The sequence below is a fragment of the Strigops habroptila genome, chromosome 8 (genome assembly GCF_004027225.2).
Source record: "Strigops habroptila isolate Jane chromosome 8, bStrHab1.2.pri, whole genome shotgun sequence".
Taxonomy (NCBI): domain Eukaryota; kingdom Metazoa; phylum Chordata; class Aves; order Psittaciformes; family Psittacidae; genus Strigops; species Strigops habroptila.
Window position 1 is genome coordinate 38,905,944 of NC_044284.2, and position 25,236 is coordinate 38,931,179.

The 25,236-nt window shown below is 36.9% G+C and overlaps 1 protein-coding gene across 6 annotated transcripts in view; it reads left to right on the forward strand.

Moving 5' to 3' along the window:
• EDEM3 (ER degradation enhancing alpha-mannosidase like protein 3) overlaps positions 1-25,193 on the forward strand; it is a 34,359-nt gene extending 9,166 nt beyond the window's left edge. Inside the window, exons 3-21 of one of the 6 annotated variants that reach the window (XM_030495828.1) lie at positions 87-187; positions 2,772-2,811; positions 4,231-4,343; positions 5,316-5,469; positions 6,597-6,731; positions 7,721-7,826; positions 8,429-8,526; positions 9,839-9,964; positions 10,539-10,622; positions 12,110-12,193; positions 12,763-12,887; positions 13,362-13,527; positions 16,414-16,568; positions 17,334-17,487; positions 17,999-18,193; positions 18,955-19,120; positions 19,621-19,806; positions 20,668-20,715; positions 21,361-25,193. In XM_030495828.1, the coding sequence (XP_030351688.1) occupies positions 87-187; positions 2,772-2,811; positions 4,231-4,343; positions 5,316-5,469; positions 6,597-6,731; positions 7,721-7,826; positions 8,429-8,526; positions 9,839-9,964; positions 10,539-10,622; positions 12,110-12,193; positions 12,763-12,887; positions 13,362-13,527; positions 16,414-16,568; positions 17,334-17,487; positions 17,999-18,193; positions 18,955-19,120; positions 19,621-19,806; positions 20,668-20,715; positions 21,361-21,767 (2,643 nt within the window). In that variant the 3' untranslated portion in view covers positions 21,768-25,193. The remainder of the gene's footprint in view (positions 1-86; positions 188-2,771; positions 2,812-4,230; positions 4,344-5,315; positions 5,470-6,596; positions 6,732-7,720; positions 7,827-8,428; positions 8,527-9,838; positions 9,965-10,538; positions 10,623-12,109; positions 12,194-12,762; positions 12,888-13,361; positions 13,528-16,413; positions 16,569-17,333; positions 17,488-17,998; positions 18,194-18,954; positions 19,121-19,620; positions 19,807-20,667; positions 20,716-21,360) is intronic. The other 5 variants (XM_030495829.1, XM_030495833.1, XM_030495832.1 and 2 more) reach the window with 5 other exon arrangements.
• Positions 25,194-25,236: the final 43 nt, after the last annotated feature.

A 25,236-nucleotide genomic window follows, 5' to 3' on the forward strand; every position in this document is an offset into this window, starting at 1 on the left:
TTTGGCTTCCTTTTAACGGGCTCTGAAGAGTTGCTGAAATGGCTGTAACAGTTTTAACTTATTGCCTTGTTTTGTTTCTCTTACAGGAGCATGCGTATCCAGCTGATGAACTCATGCCTTTAACTTGTCGTGGACGAGTACGGGGTCAGGAACCAAGCCGAGGGGATGTGGATGATGCCTTGGGAAAGTTAGTGTTTGAAATGGTTACTGTCTGTCTCATGTAAACATTTAGAAATCTAAGTACAATTTACAGCCCATAAAATTTATTTGTTCAGTTGACATATCCAGAAATTTACATTTGTAAGAAATACTTACTTTCGTTATTTTCTCCCATGATATTAACGGATGTGAAATTGTACCTTAGTCAGAAAAAGAGAATTGACAGTGAATGAGATCAAAAGATACTTGGAAAATTATTAAAAACATTTTTTTTGGTAGGAAAGCCTTCCATATGTGAGCTGACATTTATGGTATTAGTAAATGTGACTGCTCAATAGAGGTTATAAAGGTTAATTATGAGCTGCACAGAACAGAAAACTGTTACCCATTATGTTGGCCTTATAAGTGATATTTAAAATGCCTTTTATTTTTAGTAGAAAGCTCTCTGAAAACATAATTAGTCAAATGATTGTCATGTGTGTGGTAGCCTGAGGCCTTCACCAAAGTATAAAACATTATTTCAGACATGGAAATTCTTCATATTTTTTCTTTTAAGATAGCTTATAATACAAAGTACTGACTCTTTGGACAGCAAAATGTAGGTTTAAGGACTGTTTTTCTCTGTGTTCAATTGAACAATCAGACAAAATTGACTTACTCTGAAAGTGTTTGTGATTGATTCCTTTTTTGTCTGTATGTGTGCAGTTTTATGTTTATAGAGCAATACTTTAATAACAAATAGCTAATGCTCTTTTTTTATTGGTATCACTACATAGTGTCCCTAAGCAGAATAGCATTAATCAAGGGTGAAGTGCTTGTCTTAAATACTACTTCAAATTCTCTGTATGATATTGAGCATGTCATTTTGTTCTTTTTTTTATTATATACAAAAGTACCTTAGTCTAGAAATTCCTATATAAGCCTGCTGCCTTGGAGGTATTGCGAGATATGACTGATGAGGAAGAAATGTCAAGAAAATGTATTTTTAATCCTGGTTGTGCATTCTTTTTAATGCTCTTTTTTTACATAATTACATGCTATCATTTGAGTAAAAGTACATTTCATCTGCTTAGATGCATCGAATAGTATGTCTTATTTTTCTGTATACACGATTTTTTTCAGTTTTGATAATTAGCTACATTCTTATTTATCAGATTTCTTATATAATCCCTTTTCTAGCCAGCTGGCTCATCAGTCCTGTGCTCTACAAGCCTTTGCAATATAAAATGACAGGGCAAGATAGGTCAGTTCTGTTTCCCAGGAGGGCTAGGGAATTATACTTAAACCAGCTTTCTCTCTAGCTGTGCAATGCATGGTCTCCCCTACTGTGCACAGCCACTAGTTGATCTCTCTCTCTTGTAGAACGACACTCACGGAATGCCATTATATCTTCACAAATTTAAAAAAAAAAAAAAATTATAATCTATGACCACTTAATTACAATTTTAATTACATTCTGTGCGTAGACATATGTTGCCTACAGGGTCTCAAACATTAGGCACTTGCTTAAATTCTTGACGCTTGTTCTTCAGTAGGCAGTTGTAACTGTTTCCAAAGTTTTCAATTTTAGGACTATCATATTCTGTAAATTCTATTCCATGCATTGTGTGTGTTTCTTAACATAGGAGCAATTTTATCAAGTTCAGCTAAAGGTCTACTCAGCTTGTATGCACTAGAACAGCCCTAGAGAAGAATTTATGAACAGGACAAGCCTTGTTGTGCTATTACTGTTTCAAATAGTGTGGATCTGACTTGATGGTCTCTTTTTATGGAACAAGTAGTTATTTATTTTAAGCCTGCCACTTGCTAGTGCAGGCAAGGTGGCACTAGCCAGGTGAAACTTACGGTGAGAAACAGTGAATACAGATTCTCGTTCACTTTCTTCATGCCATGTGCAGTTTTAAAATCTTCATATAATGACACTTAAGCTTTTATTTTTGCAGGCTGAAGAGCACTTGTCTGTTCACTTGTTCCAAGTGCAGCTGTTGCATACCTTCAGTCCCCTCTTACTGCACTTTATTGTACCTTTTCCTGTTCTGTTCTATCCCACAGAGGAAGTTTCATAACAAAAGAACAGCATTTTCTTTAGTCTTCCACCACTAAATTTAACACTGAGTTTGATTGTACCAAACTGCAGCTTTTTCTGAAGTAGGTAACTGGAACAGTTTCTAGAGAAATTTAGTTTGGAATGATTTTTGATCTTTCTAAATATTTTTATTATTACACTTAATAAGTCAACACTCTTAATTTTTTGAAAAAGAAAAAAGAAGTTTGAAAAAGACTTTGGACTATTCTACTGGGTTTCTTGGATTCCATTGGAGACTAGAAATAAAAAAATTAATTTGCTTACAAGAAGTTTGAAAGCTTTGCAGTAAATTAAGATATCTCTGTAAATTGTAGCTTGTTTCAGTCAGCTCCTATTCTGGTCACTAACAAAGAGAAAAAACTTAGTAGGGTGTTTTGATATTAAATATATTGTGTACAACTAATTTTTTTGCAGCTAGTGGTCTGTCAGAATTTAGTTTCTCCTATGGTATTGGTTACTATGAAAAACAATTTAATTTATACACATACAGGTCAATAGTAAATCTGTTTTAAATTTTGTTTCATAGATTTTCACTGACCTTGATTGATACCTTGGACACTCTTGTGGTAAGTTTAATCTACTAATAAAACAAAAAGATTGTCTTCTGATGCTCAGACTTACTTTTAGATTTCTATTTTGTTAAATTATACATTAAAAATACAAATTTTTCTTCACTTTTGACCTCTGACTATCTGTTTGGAGTGGCTATTGCTTGTAAGAACTTCCAAGTTCTGTGATGGTGGTGTTTGGAGTTTGTTGCAAAAAAGAAAACTACAACAGTTACTTCACATTACATTGTTGCTTTCTTATCTTTCTTTTCTTGGGCTTTAACTTAAAGTATGTGGGTTTGCTTTCCGTTATAGTCTTAAGCAACATTATAACTTATAGGTGAACACCTCTTAATACCTACTGAATTATTTGTGGTTTTGAATTCTGTGTACACCTCACATGGATGAATTTGTGTGTGCTTAAATATACGTTTAAAAAATGCAACCCTGGACATGTTTGATAGGAAATGTTGCCAAACTTCTTGTGTTCCATCTCTTATTAAAAGATTCCAATCATTAATAAACTACTTTTTGTTAGATTTCAATCCCTTTGACATATTTTGTCATCATAAGATAGAGTTTGGAAATCAGGAATTTCTGGCCGTTCACGTCTATGAGTAAATCTGTTTTGAAAATCCTTATTTCACTGATTTGGTGCTTGAATCATATAGTGGTCTTTTCTCTGATGGCTGTTCCCTTTTTATGATGTGCTATGAGGTGACCATTGGCTCTTTTGAATCAGCACCACAAATGTTGAAAATGTGGAGTCTGGACCTCCCTGTCTCTAACAGACACCACTCAAATGGATTATTGTGATTCATTTATTGTTTTCTTGTCTTAAAGCAGGATTAACAGTTGTAGAATTTAAAGGTACTTATGATAAAAACTTGGCTAACAAAGATTCTTAAAGATTGATTGAATTAAAAGAAAGTGTGAAAGAAAATCTGTAGGAAATAACGGAGCTGTTCTTCAGGCACAAGAAGAAAACTGTTGCGAGGAGGAAGACTGCTAGGACAATTCACTGAACTTAGGATGTGGCTCCTTAGTCGGTGGGTAGGAGGCTTCTGTGAAATTGGAGGCGTCAGAGCAGGCCAGCCTTTGCCCACTCTGCTAGCATAGCTACAGGCCAGTGAGTCCTGTTGCACTACAGTCATGGTGAGGGAGTAGGGAAGGAACAAACAAATAAATGTCTGGGTAGGTACATTCTCAGTGACTTCATTCTTTGTGTACAGCTTTTATTCTCTTCCGTGTATGTCATGAGAAAAACAATGCTACCAATGTCTGTCGCACTGTATGTCGCCCCTGCAGGACCACGATATCGATCTAAGGCATGTTAAATGCTTTCTTTTTTAATTCATTGCTCTAGTTCTTCTATACCTGATTGTGATTGTATTAGCTATGTTGGAACCTAAACACCTGCTTATATTTGTATTCCAGGTATTAAATAAAACCAAAGAGTTTGAAGAGGCTGTAAAAAAAGTAATAAAGGATGTTAATTTAGATAACGACATAGTAGTATCTGTCTTTGAAACCAACATAAGAGTCCTTGGGTGAGTAACTTCTACGTTTTCAAAACTCTTAAAAATGTCTTTTTCAGCTACATGTCCTTAAGGCATACCTTTCTGTATGTATTTAGATTAGATATAAGGAAGAAATTATTTACTGTGAGGGTGGTGAGAGACTGGCACAGGTTGCCCAGAGAAGTTGTGAATGCCCTATCCCTTGAAGTGTTCAAGGCCAGGCTGGACAGAACTGTGGGCAGCCTGGTCTTGTGGAAGGTGTCCCTGCTCATGGCAGAGGGTTGGAACTAAATGATCTTTAAGGCCCCTTCCAACCCAAACCATTCTATGATTCTATGGTTCTATGGTTCTGTGCTGTTTCCCCTCATTTAAAACAGTTGTGCCTTTGTCAGTTAGAATAGCTTGACACCTGCCCTAAAAAAGGTTTTAAAATGCTGGGCAGGAATTAATGCAGTGAAGTTGATCCCCATCTAGCTGCTGCAGGCAGAGGGGTTTTGATTAAAAAAAAAAAATAAATAAAAATTGTGTGCTTAGGTAGCATTGGTTTTTATTTAATGGAAACAGTCTTACAAATTACGCTGTTCAGTACTTGATTTAACAGATAGAACATTTCCATACTCGGTATAATAGATTATTTCAGGTTGAAAGTGACCTCCGGAGGTCTCTAGTCCAACTTGCAGCTCAATGCAGGATCAGAGCAGGTTAGTTTTAATCTATTATGTGCAGTTTTAGAGGTGCTGGTTATTCTTGACTAACTGTCAGTGGAGTCAGTGATTCCTCTACAGTTTAGGACTCAGTCCTAAACAATACAGAATTGCTTCCGAAATACTGACAGCTAACCTCACTTGTAATTGGGAGTTGCATCTGCTCAGCATTTCTGAAAACTAGGGCTATGTGAATATAGCACAGTTATGTACATGGACATCTAATTGTGGAAAGTTTTGCATTGCTGTTCAGATGAATGTACCTTTTGAGATTGTGGATAATTTGTCTTGTGTTTAGGGGTCTCCTAGGTGGGCATTCAGTGGCAATTATGCTGAAAGAAAAAGGTGAATATATGCAGTGGTACAACGGTGAACTTCTGCACATGGCAAAGGAACTAGGCTACAAGCTTTTACCTGCTTTTAATACCACTAGTGGTCTCCCTTATCCAAGAGTAAGTTCTTTGGTTTCTGCAATTCAGGATTACTTCTCTATGCAAAATTTTTGTTGTTTTGTTTTTATCTCTGTTTATAAAATCACTTGTATATTTAATCAGTGTACAGAAAATAAGAGCTGATAAAGTGCTCATTTGTAATACATGCTACCTAGTATTTTCAAATACAGATTTAGGCTCTGAATACCTACATTTCCAGCTCTGAAAATTCTAATATACATTGTTTTGTGTAAATAGTAACAGCAGAAATCTCATCTAATCACTGTCTACTGATTTCTTGCTCCCTGCTACTGTAGGCATCACCAAGAAGCTGAGGAGAGGAATTTTTGTTTTAGTACATATCATTCACTAAGACATTGAAAGAGAACTTGCAAGCGTTTGCTTCTGAATTTAGCACAAAACTGATTAATCTACATCCACATTTTTAAGAGGGCAAAGTTAGCTGTAATCAAAAAATACTCAATGTAAAAACTTTCATATTCAAACAAAGCATGGTGCATCCTGTTTGAATGACAGAAAACTACTTCCCATGCGCATTATCCATTGATTTTGTGAGATGTAGCTTTGACTGGAAAATTTTTCCCAGAAATTAAAAATTTAGGCTCAGTAAATCAGCACTTTTCTAGTAAAAATGGCTAATTCAAAATGTTCAGGCTTTGACAGGCTTCTGCTGAGAGGGCCCTCTTCAGAATGCAAAAATGTTGTGCCTGCCACAAAAGCGGGCCCATCTTGCAGGTATTCTCTGGAGCCAGGAGTAGCAAGATATTTACAAAGCTTAATGTTGAGCACTTGTGATGTTCTGAGTTCCTAGTTTGCTGGTAAATAAATAGCTAGAATTAGATTTTCAGGGTGGTATGCTTTTATTCAAATTGTGAGTGAACCAGGCAACAGGTATTTAGGCCAGTCCTTGTTTTGGAGGGTTGAGTGTTTTGAGTAGTTCTGCATAACCTTATGTGCATGTTTGAGTTGATAGTGTGTGGTAAGGCAGAGCAAAACCGAAGGGGGCTGTGTGATCTTTTTTTCTTGCCTTTTAGAAAAAGTTATATAGTTGCTCTACAGACCTATCATAGAAGTGTAAATTCTTTCGGCAAGTAAGAATAAAGATGATGATATCTACTTTTCTCTAGGTTAACTTAAAATTCGGTGTAAGACATCCAGAAGCGCGAACAGGAACAGAAACTGATACCTGTACAGCTTGTGCAGGTACCTTGATCCTTGAGTTTGCAGCTTTAAGCCGATTCACAGGAACATCTATATTTGAGGTTTGCTTTCCATGCTAACTTATTTTTTGGATTAGGTATTCATTAGTGTTCTGTTACATTTCTTTAATTTTGGAAAAACAATTTTGAGTTCATGAAATGAGTGCATATCTTAGGTGTTCTGCACAAAAGGTTTGCATGTGTTCATATTTGTCATGTTTTGGGGCTTTTTCCCCTAATCTGATTTTACAAAGAAAAAAACCCACAGGAAATAGTTTTGTTTGAAAGTAGTTAAAGTAATATAGAAGTAAACAAGATAAATATACTGAAGAGTAGATAAAGGATAACGCTTGCATAGCTTTGGGATAAAGAGATCAGGACTAGTAAGAAGAAAAGTGCAATATTTGGTCCTTGAAATGCAGCTTAAAAAAAATAATAAACCCACACTTGTATAGTCCCACTGAACATGTGCAAGACCTACCCAAGGGTGTATTGTCAGTGGAAAGATAAATAAAAATGCTTGCAGGTGTGATTTCATTGATACAATACCAAAAAAAAAAAAAGCCAACAAACCCTTTCATTATGTGCCTGGTATTTCACTTCATGTCACGGAACCCAGTGGAAGCATAGCTGGGCCTGTGTTGTGTGTTTGGGTAGAACTCGTCCGCTAAAATCCCATGAATCTGTTTCGTGATTTAAAGCCATTTTTGTTGCATAGGTTGTTACCTTAAAGTTAATTTTGTACACATAAAGAATGTATGCAACTTGTGTACTAACCCATGCAGAAGGATGTTTAACTTGGTAATACACTGTATGGTCTTAGGCAAATAGTTGAGTAGTCAAGCACTATTCTTTCTAATCAGCAGTTGAGTAACTATATAAAATGTGGACTGAACATTGTAGGATCTAAGTGTAATACTGAGTTATAGAATTGTTAGATATGAAACATCTTATTACTCCCTAGGATCTTAATTTCAACAGACAAAAGAATAACAGTCTTTAGGATCTGTGTTTCTCTAATTTCCTTTAATTAGCATTTTTTGCTGTTGCAGGAATATGCCCGGAAAGCGCTTGATTTTATTTGGGAAAAGAGACAGCGCAGCAGCAATTTAGTGGGCGTTACAATTAATATTCATACTGGAGACTGGGTCCGCAAAGGTGTGTGATATTCTGACTTGAAATCAGTAACCGCAAATGGTTTTGGGCAAGAAAAAAATCTGGACACCCCCCTGCCCCAAACATGCTTATCTAGACTACTTAAAAATATTAATGGGATAGGCAACTGGACTTAAATAATTTAAGTGCTGGAGAAACAAGCTACAAAAGCCTGGCTTTGCTCTGGGAGGGTGTTTTGGCAACAAAACTAGTTTTATTCATTGCAAAGGAAGTGTTCTCTGATTCACTTTAATACTGAGAGGGAAATGCCTTGGGATAAATTTTCAGAGATTCTACTATGAATACATAGGAAAAGTATAAATAGGACCGTGGTTATTTTTGGCAGCCAGTGGAAATATTTTCATATGAGGAAAGTGAAACAACTGGCTTCAGTGGATGTCTGTTCGTATTATGTGCACTGATATTGCAAAGCCTTTACTATAGATATACAGTATTGTGTCTCCGCATCCATCTGTGCCTTAATTCTAGTGATAGGAGGCTTTTCCTTTTGCTGAAAGAGCCTTTAAAGTAAACATGAAACCAAGGGGATATATCCATATAGCTATTTAAAGCAAAACCACCTTTTCATTTTATGCTGTTTCTAGATAGTGGAGTTGGAGCAGGAATAGATTCATATTATGAATATTTATTAAAAGCCTATGTCTTGCTGGGAGATGACAGTTTCCTGGAAAGATTTAACACGGTAAGTTAACACCTTGCTCAGGTTTGTGCCTTCCGTAAGACAAATTTAAGACTAATTGTATTGTCAGTCAGTTGTTAGTCTCGAGAAGCTTATAAAGAGATCTTTAGCAGAATTTCTGTGACTTCTGATGTGTCTAGTGCCAGTTCTTATTACTATGAGTTCTTGCTAATCTTGGGTGAATTGTCACCTGAGCTGATATTTTAACCCCATCCAATGAAAATTGGAATCTTCTGGATCTTTTTCCATGTTTCCAGTACAGGAGAAGCTGTATTTCAGGATCACCTTGGAGAGTGTAATACTGCAAATGTTTCTGTAAAACAACATAAAGGCCACTTGTTACAAGCCACAGTACAAGTTCTTTCTGTCCTGGAGCAAGAAAAAAGAGCTGAAAATCAAAGCCTGGATCTTGCATTGAACTGCGGATCCTAAGGCCCAGTATACAACCTGAAAAGCACACCTAGATTACTAGATTTGTAAGATTACTAAACAGCTTTGTTAGCATCGTTATTCTTTCATGAAAGTATTCTTTCTTTTGAAAATAGTAATATCCAATAAAAACATGTTATATAATAAAATTATTTTATATAGCATAATTTTCTATCATAAGCAATGTTAAAATTTGAATAATTCAGCAGCTAAAGGCCTGCTGCAATGCTCTAAGTGTAATGATTATTTCATATTCCTAACCTGCAGCCACTTCTTTATTTTTTCACCCCTGTTGTGTCCATTAACTGTTTCCTATTGATTTGGCTCATGTGTTCATGATTGTACCTTCTTGTGCTTCAGAAAAAAGGAAAGACAGTTGTTTTGGGGAGTAGTAGGATTGGAAGTCAGTAAGTTGACAAGTGAGCTCGTGGGGTTTAAAGTTCTGAGCCATCAAGTCCAGTTGCTTTGGTTTTCTGTACCTCCTTTTCCCCTTCTTCTGAGACACATTTGCTTTAGAATTCTCTTGTTCAGAGAAAGCAATTTGAGCTTTGTTTAGTGTGTGCTTAAAAATTCAGCCAAAACAAACGTACCTTAACTGTGATAGTTACTTGTTTATTGTGTGGCTGCTGAATATACTTTTGTGTATGTGTATTACTTGGAAAATGTCATGTGTATTCCATGTGTAATACTGTGGAGCTTTTCAGTATTTACTACGCATATTTTTATTTTGCAAAACTAGAAATTAGTGTGCATTGCCAAATGCAGTAATGATGCCAGTGTAGTATTGGTTCTTCCTTTGAAATAAAATTCCATAGTCTGGTAATCTGTATCTGTTTTGTAAAATGTACTGATTGTATAAACTCATGATTTTTCTGATGTTTGTCAGCACTACAATGCCATAATGAGATACATTAGCCAACCACCTCTTCTTCTTGATGTTCATATTCATAAACCAATGCTAAATGCTAGGACCTGGATGGATTCTTTGCTAGCTTTCTTCCCTGGATTGCAGGTAAGGTTAAACCCATGCACAGATGATCCTAATAACAAGTAAATAATTAAATAGATTGGATATATAATTGACAAGTCAAGCTTAGTAGTCTGACTTTCAGAAATACTGAAAGAGGATTCCTGTACTGATTCTTCCTGTAACTTCAATGCTATGATGCAAGTAAACTTGTATTCTGGCCATGTTGAGAATGAGGAAAAGTATGTCCGTATGATTTCCTTCCTTCACCACCAGTCATTAAAAACACTGAAATTAAGCTGCCTTTTTAATAGTCTAGTGACAAATTTTCTAGTTTGTGTGCCATTTAAGACAAAGTCCCATTTCCACCAGTTCTCTGTAAATGATAGAGGTCCTTTTTCTACATAGGCAGTAGTCCTAATAAGGTCACTGATTGTGCTTAAAAAGCTTTAATGGAATATCTATGGCTTACATACTGTAAATATTACCCCCTTTCAGTGTATCTGCTGGAAATGTAGAAATTGGTCTGTAGCTTTACATGAACACAGTGGCTGTGCCTAACTCTGAATATTACTCTTATGCATGGTGAATTAGTGTTAATTTTATTTTTTAATTTTAGGTGTTGAAGGGCGATATTAGACCTGCTATTGAAACTCATGAGATGCTGTATCAGGTTATAAAAAAGCATAACTTTCTCCCGGAGGTAAGGTAGCAATTTTTTGATTGTGTAAACTGATTCTTACCTCAATTTGAGCAGTCTCAGATATCCGTTTGAAAAGAATAGTAGGTATACCTGTTATTAAAACCAAAGGCTCATTTCTACAACATTCTCCTGTGATCTACAGTTCTGCACATATGACAACTGTGTTTTGGATATGAAATATTTTTCCTTCAGTTTTGCTGTAATTAACAGAATCATAGGAAGCTGCTGCTGTTAATAATTGCTTAGACTTTATATTTCAGCCTTTCAAAATTGACCTTGACTCATTTCAGTATGCAAAACCTGTACAAGCACATGTAGTAGTAGCTGCTTAGTAATATAATAGCATTAATGCTGAAGATCACAGCCATCTTTAACCCAAGGACTGAATTGTTCTGGGAGAACGTTCTGAAATTTTGCATATTGTAAGTAGGTACACAAACTTACCTGCAGATACTGCAAGTGAGTGCAGTGTTTGAGCAAGTTAATTCTGCACGGAAAAGCTTGTTTACCTGCTGAAGTGTGTGTCCTTATTCTGTGATGATCCAGAATATACAAGAGCGCTTCTGACTCCAGTTTTAATTTTGACTTTCCCTAGTGTAGGCTTATTTCTGTTAAGAGAACATTTAATTAACATCACATTCACCTAATGTGGATATTGAGACCAAAGAATGCACTCTAAGCGCTGGAATAATTTTTTTGAGTGCTTTTAAAATGGTATGATTTGGCTCCTCAGAACTCTTTTGGGTTGGTTTTTCAGTGCTTTGTACTTAGGAAGGAAACTTTGAAAGATCAGTTATGCCTTTAGCAAAGGCTTAGTTTAAACCCTAGAGTGAACTAACTGGTAGTGGATGTAAGCCATCACAGAAGTGGCTTTTGCCAGTGAACAGATTAAGAGTGAACACATAGACTAGGAAATTTTTAGGTAACTGACTTTTAGTCTGTGGTATTTCTTATGTTAGAAACAGCTGCTCACCATCTGTCAGTCTGAAATGACAGTTTAATGCAGTGGAAGTGTCAGGTGGTAGGTATGTTTGCAAAAATGGTATTTGTCAAAGCTTGAGTGGTCTCTTTGTAGTGGCCCTTCAACAGACTGCTCTAGTTGGAGTGCAGCAGTTGTGCATTTGTGCTGACAGGAGTGGTTGGAGGCTGCGTGCTGCCTTCTGGGTCTGGACCACAAGTTTTCATCTGTTACGTCTTGCCAGAACTCCACTTGCTGGACACTTATTAAGAAGCTGGGTGGTGTCCAGACTGCTGCACTAACACGAGCTTAAATCTCACTCGTACTAAGTGGGCTAGAGCACTGGTTTAGGTTTTGGACTCAAATGTACTAACTGGGCAAATGTTCTTGTAGCCTCCTGAGACTGATGTTGGGCCTTCAGTCCTCCACTGTTGTGTACTTTAACTACTGTAATAAGTAGGATTCAAAATAAACCTGTGTTTGGTTTTTATTCTTGAATTTATTTTTGTCTGTTCTTTTTCTTCCTCAGGCATTCACAACAGACTTTAGAGTTCACTGGGCTCAGCATCCTTTAAGGCCTGAATTTGCTGAAAGCACTTATTTCCTGTATAAGGTAAGATAATTTTCATTCCTCTGACTTTTTGTCACTTTATCTAGCAGCTAGAATTCTGTTGATATTTTATTTCAATGTAGAAGGAGTAGCATACCTCCAGCTTATTTTATCTACTGCAGCCAGTTTGTATATAAAGAAGATGAAAGTATTGGTTATCAAAAATTGTTCTAGGAATTTTGTTTTATATGCCTAGAATTAGAAGAAAACTGTTTAGTAACAAAGGCCCATATTTTTGAAGATATTTAGGTGTTGCGTGTCTCTCCTAAAGAGATCTTGGAGAGTAAGAGCTAAAGCCATTTGTACCTTGCAGAGAAGAGCAGTGCCTAAATGTCTTGTGTTTCTGTGAGTATTTCCATGTGCGTATCTGCATATCCATAGAAGGTAATGCAGGAGTCTCTCAGAAGTCTCTCTTGTGACTCTAGCAATATTAATAAATTAGTCTTTACTGGTGTCTGAGATGGTACAGAAACAATAAATTAGCATTAGGAAAATCATTGCTGCTGATTGTAAAGTAAGTCTAAGTGCACCTATATGTTTGGGTTTGATTTTTATTGGGTTTTCTTTTCTAGGCTACTGGGGACCCTTACTATCTAGAAGTAGGAAAAACACTCATTGAAAACTTGAACAAGTATGCAAGAGTACCTTGTGGGTTTGCTGCAATGAAGGATGTTCGTACAGGAAGTCATGAAGACAGGTAAAAGTTTTCACAATTTTTTCATAAAAAGATTACAGAAAAAAATCTAATTACTCTGTTTATATAATAGAATTAATTGACTTTCGAATAGCTGTCTGTCTTCAGTTTGATAACCAAGTCTTAAAATATGCATTTGTCATAGTCTGTAAACTATTTCAGTAGTTTTAGTTTGTTACATAAGAATATTTTTAGTTTAATCATGTTTCATTTGTCTCGGAGCAATTGATTAATTACTTTCAAACAATATACTACAAATCTGGAGGTTTTTCTTTTTCAGTAATGCTGCTTTGTAATGATTATGCTGAATCATTTCCCTACAAACAAAGTTTCTTCCAAGTGAAAGGAATGCTAATGGAATTAAGTTCAACAATAATAGTCATGAAGTCTTCAGAGATGGAGCAATAGGAGTATTTGTTTTAGTGATGTTGTAGAAAAAAGGGCATCTTCCTGAAGGACATCCACTTTTTTCCATAGAATGGACTCTTTCTTTCTGGCGGAGATGTTTAAATATCTTTACCTGCTGTTTGCTGACAAGGAAGACATGATTTTCGACATTGAAGATTATATTTTCACTACAGAAGCTCATCTATTACCACTTTGGCTTTCCACTACAAACCAAACCGTTGCTAAAAAAAATACAGTAAGTAAGAGTTTAATCAGTTTTAGTAGTGCTTTGAAGCAGTTCCTTTTTTTTATGAGAGGAAATGGAAGAAAAATCAGAAAAAATCATAGTTTGAAGAAATACACTAGTTGTAACACTTCATTTAATATGAAGCATTTAATCCTACTAACAGTGCCAGTTACATGACTATGAATAATGTTTGTATGACCGGATTCCGCACAACTGAATCTTGAGAAAAAAGCTGTGGAATATTAGCAATATTTAAAAAGAAAATCATTCCCTATCTCTGTAGATTTGAAAAGAACACACTAGGATGTTTTTATCTCCATCTTTTTTTTTCTCTAAATCATTTGTAACACTGTGCCTAAACTTTTGTTGTTTATTTTACTACATGAGTCCTTGGTAAATTTTGAAAGGTTTTTTGAGCCCGCTACAAAGTTGGTTTGACAAGATACAGCTACAGCTTTGAGACTATTTAATTAGTTTAATCCATGCAGTAGGCATCTGTTGTGTAAATCTGAGGACATTTATGGGTTTATAAATTACTTAACCTTCCAAAATAACCTGTAGTAATACAACTGTGCTGTGAAGCATCATAAATACTTGCAGGTTTTGTTTGTGCTCAATAAGGTGACACAATTTATTTTTAAGGCAGTAGTACTTCTGGCAAGCAAAAGAAATAATGAGAAAGCAAAGAGAGAGGTGTCTAGGGTATCAGGGACATGAATTTTCTTGTTTGTGTACCTTTATTTTTACCCTTTACTAAGAGTTTTACAATAATACCTGGATCAGGGGAAAATGCTCATGCTGTATGTCAAGCCATGTGTCCCAGAGAAATATTGAGTAGAAAGCACTCTGTTTTATGGACTCTAGCATTAGATAGTGAACAATTTTTAATTACTTGCACTTAGTGTCTAACATTGGTAATACATTTAATGGGTCATGGGGTTGGTTTTTTCATGTTCCTTGATGATGGAGATCCTGCACCCTCTCTGAAATGTTCTTTGTTTGAGCATGTATCATCTTTTGTCTTTTAGTTTTGGAAATGGAGACTTTTTTAAATATGCAGGAAATTCTCTGAAGGGTGTGAAGGAGCATTTTATATAACTTCTGTTGCTAACATGAAAAGTTGATACTTTTGAGGCAAACAGGATTTCCACAGCTGATGCAAATGCTAATAGAAGGCCAATAAAGAGGATAGAGTAAATTCATAGAATCATAGAATGGCTTGAGTTGGAAGGGGCATTAAAGATCATCTAGTTCCAACCTTCCACTAGACCAGGTTGCTCAAAGCCTCATCCAACCTGGCCTTACACACTTCCAGGGATGGGGCAGCCACAACTTTTTGGGCCAACTTTTTTCTAGTGTCTCACCACCCTCATAGTAAAGAATTTCTTCTTAATACCTCATCTAAATCCATTTCCAATATAATCTAAAGCCATTTCCCCTTGTCTTATCAGTACATGCCTTTTTAAAAAGTCCCTCTTCAGCTTTCTTGTCAGCCCCTTTAGGTACTGGAAGGCTGCTATAAAGTCTCCCTGGAGTATTCTCTTCTCCAGGCTGAACAACCCCAACTCTCTCAGCCTGTCTCCACAGGAGAGGTGCGCCAGCCCTCTGATCATCTTCGTGGCCTCCTCTGAACTTGCTCCAAAAGGTCCATGTAAATTGTTCAGATGCAGTTTTCTTAAGCTCTTTTAGGTCAAAGCTGCTAATGTTCAGAATATAAGTAAGATCCATTGAAAAGGGTGTCAAAAAGATGCATTAAATGGCTAAAAGGCTGCAAAGATGAGCGTGTTACTCATGGAATTTATCTGATGGGGAAAAAATGGTAAGAAAGAACGGAATGTGTAAATTATTTTTCATATAAACACAGTGCTAGTAAACCAAACTGTCTGTGACAGTTGTAGTATCAACCCAACATCCTGTTTGTATTTATACTCATAAACAGGAAATGTTATGTCTTACTATGCTGATGTTTGCAATTGTGCTTGCAAGACCTTCCTTCTTAAGTAATGTGACTACTCTTTGTCACATGCTTTAAAGTGTTTGTTCCAGTAAACTAATAGCCTTTTAGGCCTTGTTTTCAAGGGAGCCTTTAAATACTTGATTTTTAATTAGCTAGTACATTGCGAACAGTGGGGTGTGTTTTTATTCAGTAGGTAAATACTACATTAACTTTTATAGGTGAGAAATTTAACTTGCCTGTTACCCAATCAGTTATTTGCAAAACTAAGAACAGGCTAAATATGGCTCCAAATCGCTGTACGTGTTCCACATGGTTTTACATGTTACAAACCAGTGATTTGTGCAGATGTTAGCTCTGTCATCTTTTCTGAAAATAGAGATTGATTGAGTTATATATAGATTCATCCTTGCCCATTCAGACTTCCACGTCAGCATGGCTCCTGAGGAGGAGAATCTTTTGTTCATATGAAAAGATGTGACATTCTTAGTAATATGAAGCAAGAATGACCTAAGGCCTGCAGCTGATCCACTCTGATAAAGGTGGCATCAAACGTAATTGTAACTACTTCCTTTCGTGGTTTCCTTCCTTTCATGTCATGAGTGGTCTTGAGAAGTACTGTTTGCTAGCTGTTTCTGCAGGAAAATTCTAGAAACTGGATACAAGTTTGGTAAGTTACAAATTAGAATGGGTGTTATATTTGTCTGTCCCTAGAAAGGGATTATCGTGCACTGGTTACCCTTTATTACTGCAATGTGTGGCGTAGAAGAATGATGTATTCTTCATTCCTGGAATCTGTGTGATTGTAGAAAATTTATTGCATTCAGCTGCTGTATGTCCTGAGTACAAAGATTACGTAAGGATAGGTCTGTCTGTTGGTTTTTCTTTGTATAAAAGTGTAACCAGCATTTTTAATAGGTCATCTGTATCTTTCATTTTAGACTACAGAATACACAGAGCTGGATGACAGCAATTTTGACTGGACCTGTCCAAACACCCAGATTCTTTTCCCAAATGATCCTATGTTTGCTCAAAGTATTCGTGAACCTTTGAAAAATGTGGTGGATAAAAGCTGTCCTAGGGGTATTTCCAGAGCGTAAGATGAATATTTTCTGTCTTTTGTTAGCATAGGAGTGAGTGGGATAGGGTCTGTTATGCATGGAAGGAGAAATTTGAGCTGTATTGGAGCTTGCTCTGCTCAAGTTTGTAGTCCTTTTAGAATGGATAGCCTAGCTATAGGAAAAATCAGTTATGTTTTCTCTGGCATCATCAGCAAGACTTAGTTAATTTCCAGCAGGAATTAGCAAGTCTTTCAAGTAAAAGGAGCTTAATGAGCCACGTCTTCCAAGTGGTAATTGTAGACCAGGTATTACAGAAAGTATGTCTCTCTGATTTGTAAAATTAATCTCTATGGACTCTTAAACAGTTCTGCAACTCTTCTTTGTAGTAAGCAAATCATACTACCATACATAACTTCATTTATTTCAAAGAATTTAGGGCAGTCTGTTCAAGCTGAGGAAGTTTATCTGTCTAACCAGCTCTTTTGATATTTATACTTCTTAAGTAAAACTGACTAGCAACTCCATAAGGAAAACTAGGTTTAGTCAGTCTTATAGTAATGCAGGCTATTTATAAATGTGGTAGTTTTGTTATAAACACTGCAAGTGCTTTTTTTCACTACAAAATTATTGATAGTATCAACTTTTAAAAAAGATAGTTTGACTGAGAAGTTGCATTCTAGTGAAGCTTGTACTCAGTGTTATTCCAAAGAATTCTAATCTCGTGGTAGGAATAATGTGAAAGTTAGGTTTCAAGAATAATCTGGTTTTCTAAAGATTTGACCTCTAGTATCTTCTGGCAGGGAAGAGAGTTTGGGAAGTGGACCAAAACCGCCATTGAGAGCCCGAGATTTTATGGCCAGTAATCCTGAACACTTGGAGATACTGAAGAAGATGGGAGTCAGTTTGATTCATCTTAAAGATGGAAGAGTACAACTAGTACAGCATGCAGTGCAAGTGAGGCCTGACAGTACTTTTTTTGAACACTTTCAGTAAAATCCTACTAGCAATGATTTCTGACACTTAGAGGTTCGGGAGGGATATCCAGACTGTGGAAGAAGGCACATGAGCTGGATATGCAACTATATTTGGCAGGCTGATGCTTGTTAATATTTTGCCTCAGCAGCACTTTTAACTAATCTTCCATTAAATTAGACAGGGGCTGTTCATGTCAAAGTGACGTACCTAACAGCATCTTACGTGAAAGCACTAGCTTTCAGTGTGGGATGCTTCCATTTGTTTAGAAGGTCTATGTTTGTATGGTTTTAGTCTGGATGGTGGAGGTGGTAAAAGGTATTTGAAATGATGAGCAAGTGACAGTGAGCATCCACTCTGTATTTTAAAATCTTTGTAGCACTTGTCCAAGCAAACATAATTCCAATTCCCCCTCCAAGTTTCTTGAATATTTAAGAAGAAACTGGTGGTTTTTTGTTGGGTTTTCTTTTTTTTTTTTTTTACTACTACTCAGGCAGCAAGTTCACTTGATGCTGAAGACGGCTTACGGTTCATGCAGGAAATGATTGAACTCTCCAGTCAGCAACAGAAAGAGCAACAGCTACCTCCTCGTGCTGTTCAAATTGTTTCCCATCCATTCTTTGGTCGGGTGGTCTTGACTGCTGGACCAGCACAATTTGGGATGGATTTATCCAAACACAAAGCAGGGGTATGTAAAATGCATATGTGATCTGTTTCTAGCTTTCTCTTACTTTCTTTATTGCATAAGGCTAAATTTTACAGTACTGTTGCTATTTCAGGATGACCAGCTGGAGGGTAACCAATTAATTAGTGCTTAAAATGACAGGGCATGGGAATGACAGCAGTGACAGTCTTAGATGAGTGGCTTGTCAGTCTGTGGCCGGTGCTCTGTTCCTGAGTCATGGTTTAGGATTTAATACACATACATAGTATGATTTTTTTGAAACAAATTTATATAATCTGCAGTGCATATCTTAAGAGATGTTAATTTAAGGGGAGGTTTTCCTACCATGTCAGCCATGAATTTGCGGAAGCCTTTTTAGAGTAGACTGTTTTTATGCAAGCTTTTATAAAAGGCTGTATCTAGATGGAAGAAGAAAATATCACAGGGACAATGGTCCCTACTGGAAGCTGTAGGAGAACCTGGTGACTTTGGTTGGGCAAGATGCAGCGCCAAAGAGGAGCTCCAGACTAGCAGTTCACAGAAGAAAATTTTCCAGAGACAGCAGTTCCCAGGTGTAGACAAAATACACTGAATATGAGAGTTAAATTTTCACTCGGTCATTCTTTGCTTCTTAGAACTCCAGCTTCACGGGAAAGATTGCCTGCACTGACAGAAGACAACACAAAATGCATAAGATTAATTGAAGAAAAGAAAATGTTTAGGAATCTTTTGCAAGCCTGAACTTAGTGTTCTTATCCTCTCTTTGTTTTTGTTTTTCCAAACAGACAAGAGGATTTGTTGCAACCATTAAGCCATATAATGGATGCTCAGAGATCACTAATCCTGAGGCAGTGAAAGAGAAAATTGCTCTGATGCAAAGAGGCCAGTGTATGTTTGCTGAAAAGGCACGAAACATTCAAAAAGCTGGAGCAATAGGAGGCATTGTTATTGGTAAATAAAACTTTGAGTTCTTAATTTGTGTAGATGTAACCTGTATTTTACAGGTTTGAAGATACTGGAAAGCTGACAAGAAGCTGTTAAACTCTTTGAGATGCCAGTACTCCAGAACAGAAATTGTGCTTTCAGAAGATGAAGAAATGTTTTTGGTTTTGTCTGGTTTTGCACAAAAAGCCTAGTGAAACAAATTGGGATGGGTAATTGTCACTGTGTTTGCAGATTTAAAGTTGTTACTTTAAGGATCACTGTGTGTTGAAATACTGCTATCTACTAACTGCTGAGGAAGACTTGAGACACAAATGAAAAGATGTTAAGGAAAACAAATACACAAGTTGACTTTTTGCATTTTACAACCAATGTACTATTTTATGCTTGGGATCCTCTTAACTGACTGGACAGTAGAAAGCTGCTCAAAAAGTGCTGAAGTTCAGAGTTGTAGTCTGTTTATCTAACAGGAGGTTTGCTTGCTTTTCCTTTTGTGTGCATCTGGCTAGATGACAATGAGGGAAGCAGTAGTGATACAGCTCCTCTCTTTCAAATGGCTGGTGATGGAAAGAATACAGATGATATCACAATTCCCATGCTCTTCCTTTTCAACAAGGAAGGAAACATTATACTGGATGCTATCCGAGAGTATGAGGCTGTGGAGGTGCTCCTTTCTGATAAAGCAAAAGACAGAGGTAAGATCAGAGGTTATTTGTACAAATTTAGCTTCCATCTCTATCATGGCACAATGTGAAATGTACAGTAGTGATATCTACTGCTACTCAAAGGTGCAGACACGTTATTTGATAGTTGTAGTTTGATGACATTGGTATCAGTTTTTTCATAAGAAAGCCATTATTTGAGATTTGTGATTATCCACTGCCCCATCAAGTTAATGTTAACATCCAGAAATGCTGTTCATAAGTTAAATGTCAGTTTGACTAATGAGAAAATACAGCCTTTTGGATTTCTTTTGAACCCTTTTTGTCATAATCTGCTTTGAAGTAGTATCAGGAATAGCATAAGTACTCATAGTGCCCTACATTGTAAATGCCTCTCTCTTATCAAGCTCCCCAGTGACATTCTTAGTACTCACAAGGAAAGAGGCAACTGTTACAACTATTTTGGCTAACTAAGGAGAAGTGGTTATCATGAGAACTAAGGCTGCTGACCTCAGATGTTTTGCAGTTTTTCTTGTATAATACAAGAAAATGACAAGCTAATATATTCCCTATTAAAATGTTTGCATGTGGCAGAAAATTCTAGGTTTTCCTTCTGTAAGCCTTTCGTGTAGTGCTGCTTTGTCCAAGCAGAGTGTGTAAGAACAAGTATCTCTAGTAAACCAATGGCAGCGTTTATTTTCTGCACATTTGCAGAGGTGATATGCTGAAAGCTAGTGATGTTTCTTCGTAGCTGCTTACAGATTCCTCCTGTTGATAACTATGGTTAAGCTGCTCTAACAAAATACTAAATACAAAAGATAGCTCTGCATTTGGAATTTGTAATTTGTATCTGCTTCTTCCTCTCCCTCCTCGTGCTTCCGTTTGGTATCCCAGCAACAATCTTTAAAGGTAAAATGATTCCAAACTACATTATTGATAGCAGTAAGTATCCCATGTTAAAAGTGGTGTATGCAGTTAAACTCCCTAGAAGTCTTGAAATATTAGTGTCCTGTACACTAGCTATAAACTTCAAACTCCAGAGAAATCTGCATGGTTAAATTGGACAGCTGTTGTAAAGCTAAATAGGTACTTGAGATATGTATGTTACTTCATTTTAGTGGGGATGTGATGAGGGAGGCTTCGGCTTTGGGGCTCTCTAGTTCACAGTTCAGTAAACTTATGAAACACTGTCTGACTCCTGCTTGCTTAGATGTGAGAGAACCTGTTGGATCTAGGAGTGGTTTAAAATTGGTATTCAGTGCAAGTTCAGTGCATGGAGTGGGTATTTACTTAAGACTAAAGGATGGTAACTAGTACTTACCCAGAAGTCACTATTAAAGTTTGAGGAACCAAAACTGGTCTCACTGTACTGTTTGCCCTCATTTAAAATGTGTTTAAATGTCTTCCCTCCCCTCCCTCTGTAAAATATGTTCCTTAATAACGTTAAATTTTCATATCAATGGTAAGTCTGCGCTTCCTTGAAATAAGGCCAAGGGAAATGACCTTGCTTTTAAAATACATAATAAAATCTGCCTTCCTATCTTTTTTTCCCCCCAACATTTCTCTTTTTCTCTCCCCCTCTCAAAGACTTGGAAATGGAGAATATGGACCAGAAATTATCTGAAAACGATTCACATAAACAGAATTCAGAAGAAGCTACTTCAGCATTTCAGGATGTTGGTGAAGTCAGTGAGGAGCCTGAAGAAGAAGAAAGCTCTGATGTTACTGACCCTGATTCTTTATCTCCTGCTAATGCAGACAGTGACAGTGTTTCCATTTCAAATCAGGATTCCTATGTCCCTGGAACTGATGAGGCTAGCGCTCCAGAGCCAGCATGTACGCAAGGAGATAACCAGCCTCAGGAACAGAAGACTGAAACAGAGTCAAATTCCAAAGTTAACTGGGATAATAAAGTCCAACCTATGGAATCCATATTAGCAGACTGGAATGAAGATATAGAAGCATTTGAAATGATGGAAAAGGATGAGCTATGACTTGTAATAATAACTTATTTGTTAGTAAACAAATGGAGAACTCTTTGGGTAGAAGTGAGGCCCTGATATCTGAGAACTAGAAAACATATTCAGTATTGTGACGAGCAACCAGGTTTCACCTGGAAAATACCATAGAAATCCAGCACACGCTCTTTGTTTTAGCTTTTCCTGTTTAAAAATGGGAATGTGCAATTGAAGCATTTGTCTGGCTCCACTGCATGGTGCTGTAACCCAGGAGGCTCATTCAGGGAATGAGCCTGACTTCTGCATTCCGGGCTCCGAGAGGTCACACTCCCTTGGTCTCCGGAAAGCAGAAGTTGAACACAGTGGGGTTAACACACCACGTAACGGTTATTGGTGAGAGCGCTTGAAAGCAGTAGGTCAGCCACTGTTCTGGTTGGAGCGAAGGTGCAGTTTCACTGATCTCCACTGAGCTGAAAGCCTTCATTGATAGCAGCAGGTGAAATTATTTCCAATTGTTGTGTTTTTAGGACACAGCTAGAAGCAGTTTGATTTTTGTCCTGACATATCGTACTGAGACATGGTAGTGTTGCTCATCACGCTTTCCATTACCTTAAACGACCATCACAACATCTCAGTTTTCCCTTCTGCTCTGCTTTCAACTAGAGAAACTGTATAACCCAAAGGAAGGGTATACTTTGTAAGCAGGTTCCATCAGGGAGACTAAGACAGCCTTGGTGTCTACCAGATAAAGGTTCCCAGTGTGTTGTTAAAGTTTGATGTTAAGGTAAAGTGGACAAGACAGCTGTTGAGTTACAGGTATTTCCTTTGGCCTCCCAGGTTGAAAAACTCAATCTACCCTGAGATACGGAATTTAAACTGGCAATATCCTCTGAAAGGACACTAAACAGAACTAGATCTACTATAACATAATCTTCCTTTTTCTACAAGTTTGACTTCTTACAGCTTGACTTTGTTGTCATTCTTTTTATATGCAACTTCTATACTTGTGATACTTAAGGCAATGAGGCCAGTACCGGTAGTGAAAGGCAACAATTTTGGCTGTTGGGTCCATAGTTCAAAGTATACTGGCATGAACTGCAAGGATGACTGGTGTGTTACTCTGGGCTTTGGGAGTTTATTACAGGTAAGTGTGAGTCCTAGTTTGTTATCCCTATTATGAAAAACATTATTTAATTAAAAAGGGGGATGTTTAAACAACTGAGAGATGTTTTGACTGTGTCCAAAGAAACTGCCAAAACCTAATTAACTTGATTTATATAAACTGCTTTTAGTGACTTGTGATTCAAAGAATTGTTTTATATTAAAGAATGAATTAACACTGCCTATATGCTGCACCAGGCTAAAAACAAAGGTTTATATTCATCGTTACATGGAATAAAAAAAAAAATCCCCATTCTGAATTGCACCTTTCATTTAGCTGGTGAAATTCTGTGTGCTGAATATGCAACTGTTAATTAGTACAGCCATACTGTATGTATTTATGTATACTCCTGTACAGTGTGAATGGAGAGATCCCAGGCAAATGTTGTATACATGTATACTTAATGTCAGTTGCTTTCAAGAGTATCAAAATGCACAGGCACCTTTTGAGAGCATGACAGTCGGAATATTATCCATAAACTGAATGATAACTTTAAATCACTAGAGTAGGAGGTAATTTTAAGGAGGAAATGAAGCAGTAGCAGAATAGTGAATAAGTGTCCTTTTAAATAAATTAGCTTTTAAATGTAGTTATAATTCCTTTGCACAAATAACTGTATGGAGGTTTGGACTGAATGAGTAGGGCTTGAAGCAGCTGCAGTTTTTCAGTTGAGAATTTTTTTGTGTAAGTTTTTTGTTATGTGAGTTTCTTCATGTCAGGCACTTGATCATGGGAGCCTTTTTAAGTGTCCTTTGTTACTTTGAGCCCCGGAGGTGCTGTGCTCCCCAGTAGCGCCCGGGCTCGAAACGACGTGGCCAAGTGCAGTCAGCTGCAGGCTCAAAACCATCAGGTGCAGATCAGAAGTTTTCACTCTGGTAATTCCTTTGATCTGTCAGTGTGCAGTGCCACAAAAGGAGCATTTTTGTTCCCGTGCTCTTCAACATGGACTACATCTTCATACTTGTTAGCTCTTTTAGTGGAAACAGAATTATTTTTATAGCTATAGAGGCCCTCTGGTCATTCTGTTAGGACTGTCAATATAGCAACTAAAGGTTTTCTTTTCTTTTTGACTTGCAGGAAATTTAGGTGTAGATGTAAAATTTTATTAAAAGATTAACTTTCCTTGCCATCACCAGCTTATTTTGATGTAACTGCTTTTTCTACATCTATTGCTAAAGCAGCAGATATTAGCTCTCTTTTTAAGGGATTCTGAGTGATCCCAGAGCTCTGTTTGGATTTGAAGCATCATTTTGGTGGTGGCCTACCTCAGATAACTGTTGCCTCCTTCCTTTTGGGTTGTTTTTTTTTTCTGTTTCAGTTTTCCTACTTTACTTTTGAAACCATCATGAGAGCCATAGCTTTGTTTACAGAACTGAATTGGGTAAGGTTGACCGTTGGAGAAAGAGGAGTAAATTGGGGGGTGGGGGTTGGGCAGTTTTATTCAGGTTATTTTCAGTTCGTAGTTTGTGATGAGCTATGAAATGGACTTTAGTTCAACCTTTTCATATCGTTCTGGAAATAATTCAATTTTCTGTCACTGTCATCTTAAAAAGTGAAAAGAATGTATTCATCCAAAAAATAAAAACCTTTTAGAGAGGGGAGTAAGTATTCTTCCCAAACTTTTAGAAGTCTGCTCCCTCCTTGTGGAATATCGGTTGTACATTGTTAATCAGTAATCACCTCTTTCTTTGGATAGTGTTGTACATGTACTTATATGGCATTGAATGCTGAAGAATTCAGGAATCACAGCTGGAACTAGCACTTATTCCATGCCATGTAACTCAGATCAGCCAATTAATTTCATCTTAGAGGAATCTTCTTAATTGTTTACATTTATTGTTTGTTAATGAAGTTTCAAAATGAGCCCAGCTTTGGTTCTTCTCCTCCTGCCAGCGTAGCTGAAGGCGCAGTCATAGGCATGACTAAGTGTATGTTGAGAGGTTAAAAACAGGACATCTTATGCAAAAGGCATCAGTCAGAACATAGAAAAAAACAAAAACATTCTGTGAATGAAATATTGTATGTTCAGATTTTATAAGGTGTTTGTTTTTTTTTCTTTTTTTTTAGCCAGCCCAATTTACAGCCCTCTATTTTCTTATGAAAGATGTCTAATAACAGGCGCTGTAACACTATTGTTGGGTTTCACTGTCTGGTGATAAGTGTATACAATATTTCTAAGGGCAACTATGTACTGTGATGTAAAAGTCTGGGCTAAAATGTATATAATCCGTGTACATAATTGTGTACTTGATTATAATTGCTGATTGTAAAGATTTAATAAAATGTAAATATTCTGGTCAGGCTGTGCTAAACTGATGCTAACTTCTGAATTGCCCAACCAGC